The 6,000-nt window shown below is 38.7% G+C and overlaps 1 protein-coding gene across 1 annotated transcript in view; it reads left to right on the top strand.

The window, feature by feature from the left end:
• The first annotated feature begins 3,881 nt into the window (after positions 1-3,881).
• Positions 3,882-6,000, top strand: part of LOC129756309 (uncharacterized) — a 42,045-nt gene continuing 39,926 nt past the window's right edge. Inside the window, exons 1-2 of the mRNA XM_055753157.1 lie at positions 3,882-3,970; positions 4,143-4,205. Of these exons, the coding sequence (XP_055609132.1) occupies positions 3,916-3,970; positions 4,143-4,205 (118 nt within the window). The 5' untranslated portion in view covers positions 3,882-3,915. The remainder of the gene's footprint in view (positions 3,971-4,142; positions 4,206-6,000) is intronic.

Genomic DNA, 6,000 nt, shown 5'->3' with positions numbered 1-6,000 from the left:
GAATTATTTTTCGCTTCCTTCGCCCATTGTAATTTTAATTTTATTGAGTAACGATAGCCTTCTTTGGTACTACATAAGGTTAAGGGAACCTAGGTCAGGCAAATAGAAATTTCACTACAGCATTTTTGCAGCATCTTTTACTTTTCGACAAAAAAAACTTTTTTTAAAGATTTGTAATTGTTTATGATAAAAATTCGTGCCGGAACCAAACAAAATCAACAATCCTGTTGTTTCATAGATGAGGCATGCTCAGTTTGGTGAAACTTGTAAACTTCCCGCATAATCAAATATCATACACCTTATCGTTGAAATTATTCTGTTCTGATTACATGAATAGTGACTATTCTAGTAATCGTTCTAAAATCTTATAACTTTTGAATAAATTTTCCTTTTTTTATGTGTCCTTGCTTGAAATGATACGAAAATATTTTTGAAAGATACCAGTAATAATCCTTAAAACAAAACTCAGAATGTATCAGAGTGTGTCTTCGCTGCCAACAAAGCAAATAAAAATGGCGCGTATTTTGGTTTTGCTAAGCGCAAACGGCGGAATCTCTGTTTAATTTAGAAAATCCCCAGCTAATATGTAAGTTTCAAGCAGTATTGTTTTACATAAACTATTTTTTAACTGTTCCAATTATTTTTTCAGTAATAAATAACCCTAAAATCCTGAGGTGCACCGTTTGATGGTCCGGAAGGGGAATTTGTCGGTCGAGACATTAGCGGCAACAGCAGCACCAAATGCAGCATCAGACTTCCGCAAGAAGCGTTCCTTGCATCACCACCCGCTTTCCAGTGGAAGAGGCCATCATCATGCAACGTTTACATCGAAACAAACAAAATGCGGAATCAATCGCTTCCTTCACGGGAGATCCGAATCTCCGCAGGATCACAGAGAACGAATCGCATCTTGAACGAGAATTCCCCGACGTGAAATCCGGATCCTAAGAATCGTGTCGGATAGAACGGGCTCCGAAAGCTGTATATAGAATTGGTAAGAGTTTAAATTTTTATATTATGCTTATGTTTGTGCTTATTTTGTTTTATTTAAGGAAAAGATCCGAAACATATCCGAAGCTCCTCCTAACCTCGTCAATGGCATCGCTACCGCTGCTGGGATCCGGAGGTCCCCTCCAGTGTGGCTGGTGGAGAAATCGATTAATGGTGAAAAATGGCCAGGGGGCGATTGAAGCATTCGATAGCTACTATTCCGATAGCCAGGCCCCTGGAAGGTAAATGGAAGTGATCTGTCCACTTATCGATTGCCCCAGCCGAAGCGTCCGGCGTCAACAACAAAATCAAGCAAAACGACGCAGCGAACATTGTACTATCGCCGGCTCGAGTCGCTAACACCGCAGCAAGTAAAGATAAGGGCAATGAACGTGATGAGAACAAGAGCAAGGCAGAGAAACAAAATCACGCGTTTGGAGCATCCTGGTAAGGAACCACTGGCAGGAGATGATGGTGCAATGATAATCTTGAATCATTCATCCGTGACGTTGCGCTTGTCCTGTCTCTAGGTACAACCGAGGACAGGGTCGCAGCATTCACGCATGAAAGGAATACCCTTGAAAGCTCGTACGTGGCAGCCACACAGTGTTTCGGTGCACTTAGAGTTTCCGGCCACAAGTGCGGCAAAGTGCCTCTACATGTGCTCCAGGCTCCAAGTATGAGTAGAACGACACTTTTGAGTAATTGGGCACGTTTTCAGACTCCCTTCATCCGTCTCACAAAGGGGGCCGGTCGGTAGGTTACGAATGCAAACGGTGGGTGGAGACCCTCCCTTCCATGGACAAGCTGATGAAAAAAGCTGTGAAGCAGTTCACGGGGCTGCTGAAAATTTTTCAATCTAGCAAACGGATATTCACCGCAAGCTTACAGATAGCAGAACAAATACCTTTCGCCGCGTGAGTCGTACTAGGCAAACAAAACAAAGGATTTGGGTATGAATGCTTCTTGTTATTTATATTTTCAACTGAAAATAACGACATTTTTGTTTTCCAGGAAATGTTCGATGACCAAACGTAAGGAAGCGGTGATGGATGGAAAAACTTTGGTACAGCGTTTCAATTTTCGTCGCAAGGAGCCTGCATGCGGGAACCAAGAAGCTTCAGAATCGGGAGTGTGATGAAGATTGTAGCGTTTAATTCATCGTCCTCATCGAAGGTGTCGAATCTGATTGGGTCTGTGATTCAAGATTATTTCACCTTCCTGTCCAATGCCGTTGGTTTGGCCGTCTTGTCGGAGTTCCACAGACTCTGCTGGCGCCGATTTAATTCGTGGGAGTCACCCTCCGAGCTTTATTCACCCGATCCACCAAAATACGAATGGAGGACGAGGGTTATCACAGCATATGAAAATGCAGGGCGATTGACAACTTCAGTTCAACACAGGGTATTGCAAAAGCTGATCTTTGTTGCCGATAAAAAATGCCGAAAAATCTTTTAGATAGTGGCCTTCCCGAGCCCATTTTGGAAATGTCGGAGAATTTGACTGCCAATGGTTGTGTGTAGTCAATGGGACTATTGGACTATGTTCTTCAATCGGCTCAAGCTGTAGTAAAATTAAGTAGAAATATGGGATAGATAGAAGAGAATTTTGAATGATGATACACAACATTAAATTGGCATTTATTGTTTTCTTTTTTTAAGTATAGATGCTTTAACTTTACGTTGCTGTAACACTCCGTTGTTCAAGCCGCTTGAGTAGGGCCATAACTATAATCATAACTTTATAATCAATTATTTCTTGAAACAAAGAACAAAACAATTTGGTTATTTGAACCATTTCAAATATCAAACAGAATCGAGCTGTGTGTTTACAATTGTTTGCTTGAGTTAAGATCACTTTAGAAGAGAACAGGAAATAGATAGGGGAATATGAACATAAAAAGAATTACTACAGCCAAAGAACAAAAGCTTTAAGGAAAAGTTATGTTTCGAACATGTAGTCCAAGTCCACACGGCAAACACATCGCTCACTGGAATATTCTATTTATGTTATGTAGAACTAATCGAACACATATGTATTATGTTTAATGATCATTTACAAATCTTGTAATCAAATCTGTAATGTAATAATGTTGTAATAGAATGTCATATGTTGGGAAATATAATTATCTGAAATAAATTATTACACGTTTCCTTTTATTTTAAGAATCGTAAAAAGATCTTTTAAAGATACGTAGTATCGTCTTAAAAACTTCTAAAAAATGATAAGATAACGATTGCATATATCGTTCAGGTGCTCTCAACTTAATTTTAATTTAGAAAAAAGCAAAAAAATGAATCGTTTATTTACTTAACAACCCGTTCCCTGTATCGTTATTTGTGTCTAAACGATTCCATTTGATGAAAAAACGATTAGTATAATCGTTCATTTATAATCCAAAAACCTTAAAGGGAATCTTTTGAGTGTCTTGGGAAGAAGATAATGGTGATCGTTATTGTATGATACTGCTCCATGCGGGTTATCCATTGCTAAACTCTCAACGACTTAAAAAAAGTATTAAGAATGGTCATTCTAATGAAACAAAATTAGATGCCTGCTCACTGGTCGGTGATTTAATCAGATCAATTTGACATTTGAGCGTTTTTTTTTTGTTTTTTTCTACTGTTTTCCATCCCTGGAAGGGAACTAATCACCATAAAAATACCAAAACTGCTTTGGATATTATTTTTCCATTTTTATTTCTCAGGGATGAATTTAGGATATTATATGAACATGCTTGGGACTCAAAATATGCATTGTTTCCAAACCTGACCTTATTGACCTCAGTGTTCGCTACAAGGCAGTTAGTAATAGCTCATATGCCATGCCTTCTAATTTTGAGCGTGCTGTTATTCATTATTCATCAACGCGTCGGTCGATTGGGGGGCAGATTCGGTTACTCCGAAACCCGGCGCTGGCCGCCAGATGCGTAAACAACGCTCACACGAAACGTTAGGAAATCAGCTCCGTACAATCATTAGTAGGTATACATACTTGCTTACACAGAAACTTTTTTTATGCGCGTAAAAAATGTGTGAAACATCCAAAGGGTGAAAAGCTAGCCATGATGCATTTAGACGTTTTTCGAGTGTCACATTTCGGAGTTCAAGTTTAGAGTGAAAATTGTTTCCATTTTTTTACAACAATGGCAGTTCTGATATCGTATCATCAACTGGTGGAACGTGATTCGCGCCATGTGAACTATTGCTGGAAAGGTACGTATATTATTTGCTCGAATAAAACGCGTGCTATCGAACAGGTTTTCTGACCAATTTTTTATGACACAGTTGTGCAGACATGTTCGCTGTACATATATAAGATTGGGCCAAATATAGGGCTATGTTCCCGAATCAAAACCTTTTGGACTGAAATCGTTCCTTGGCCTGCCAAAGGCCCAATGCCAAATTTCTGCTTTAACTCTTTTTTAACTCTGAGGGTCGCTCAACGATTCTCAAATATGTATTTAAATTTGACATCATTTGTTCAATCTAAAACTGTAAACTCCACTTTTTCGTTCTAACTTTTATGCCATGCATCGATTGCTCATTTTTTTCTAATCGAAACGTAACTTCACAAATTTTACTCGAAGATAGTATAGTTATTATTCTTAAAAACAACACCATACACTTTGCATGTTTTTTGAAGTCCTAAAATTTAATAACATTATAACAAAATAAAAATTAAAAAAACAGCGCGACAAAATATAAGAACACCTACATTTTTGCTTTGGCAAACTTTCTCATCATCTTTAATGTCTTTTTGGCCTTGATATTTAACTGGCAACCCTTTGAATACTGTTCATGTGGTTTTGGAGATGTTTGGGAGAACAGATTTTTTATAGATTGAATGCTTTGGGTCAATGTTTCGATGGAGGGTGTTGTGGCGAAAGGGCTCTTGGGGTGGGTCTTGATTTTGGTATAAGAATATTAATTTAAGTCACTATTATTATTATGATTACTGATATTAATATCAACATTATGTGCCAAAAGTTGGAAGAGTCCATGCTTGAATGGGTACTGAAGGGCAACAAGTTTTGTCCGTCACTTTATATTAGACTGGCCCATATCAGAAAAAATCTTTATATTCCATGCGACACCCCCTAGGTTGGTGCCTTTAGGTGAAAAAATTACTTTCTGAAGGTTTCAGGTCATTTGGCAGAAGCACGAGCTGGCGCAAAGGATTTTAAATTTGTATGGAGACTTTCACTCTTTGTGTTCTAAAATATGTTTACAGTATGCTAGAAAGCTCAGAATTTCAGGAATTGTAGTTCAAACATTGAGAAACAAGTTTGTGACGCGATACGATTTGACTGTGATGAGTTATCTGCAATTGAATGTGTGTTTTTTTTCGCATTCAAGATTAAAGAAACAAAGAGTCGAAAATTATAACAACTATATTCTAACTGAAAAAGATATTAATATCTCGTTGAGATATGTTTAAGTTCTTATTTTAATATGCTCTCCTGATCGGGCAACGGCGTTGGAAATATTTATAATTATTTATTTCGTCAACCGTAAGGTAGACTAGTTTGATACATGTACATTTCCTTAAGAATAGGTTTAAGCAGTGTCTGCTTTTAAATTTTTCTTAAGAGTTCAGATTTCTTCGATTAAAATATTGTGGCGTTGGTAAGATCGAGGACCTTGATTCGACTTCGGTCGAAATCTTGGATTGCCGTCAACTTCGAACTGCCAACGTCGTAAATGGAGTTACAAAGTACTCGCCTTCAGCTTCATTTCGTGTGACCTTCGCTGGTACCGCCCTCCCTCACTTCGTTTTGTTTGACGGAGTTTTAAGGCTTCCTGTGCGACTCTTCGTGGCTCGGCCCATGCATTGTCAAAATTGCATCAAGTTGGGGCACACAGCGTCGCACTGTTGCAATAAGCCACGCTGTCCCCAATGCGGGGAGATTCATGGGGCTGGAACGTGCTCGGAAATAGAGCAGAAATGTGTCTATTTCGGGGGCTCATCCCATGAAATCTCCTCGTGCGAGGCATTTAAGAGTCGCTG

Source organism: Uranotaenia lowii, chromosome 1, assembly GCF_029784155.1.
Source record: "Uranotaenia lowii strain MFRU-FL chromosome 1, ASM2978415v1, whole genome shotgun sequence".
Classification (NCBI taxonomy): Eukaryota; Metazoa; Arthropoda; class Insecta; order Diptera; family Culicidae; genus Uranotaenia; species Uranotaenia lowii.
This window is presented reverse-complemented; position numbering and strand designations above follow the sequence as displayed.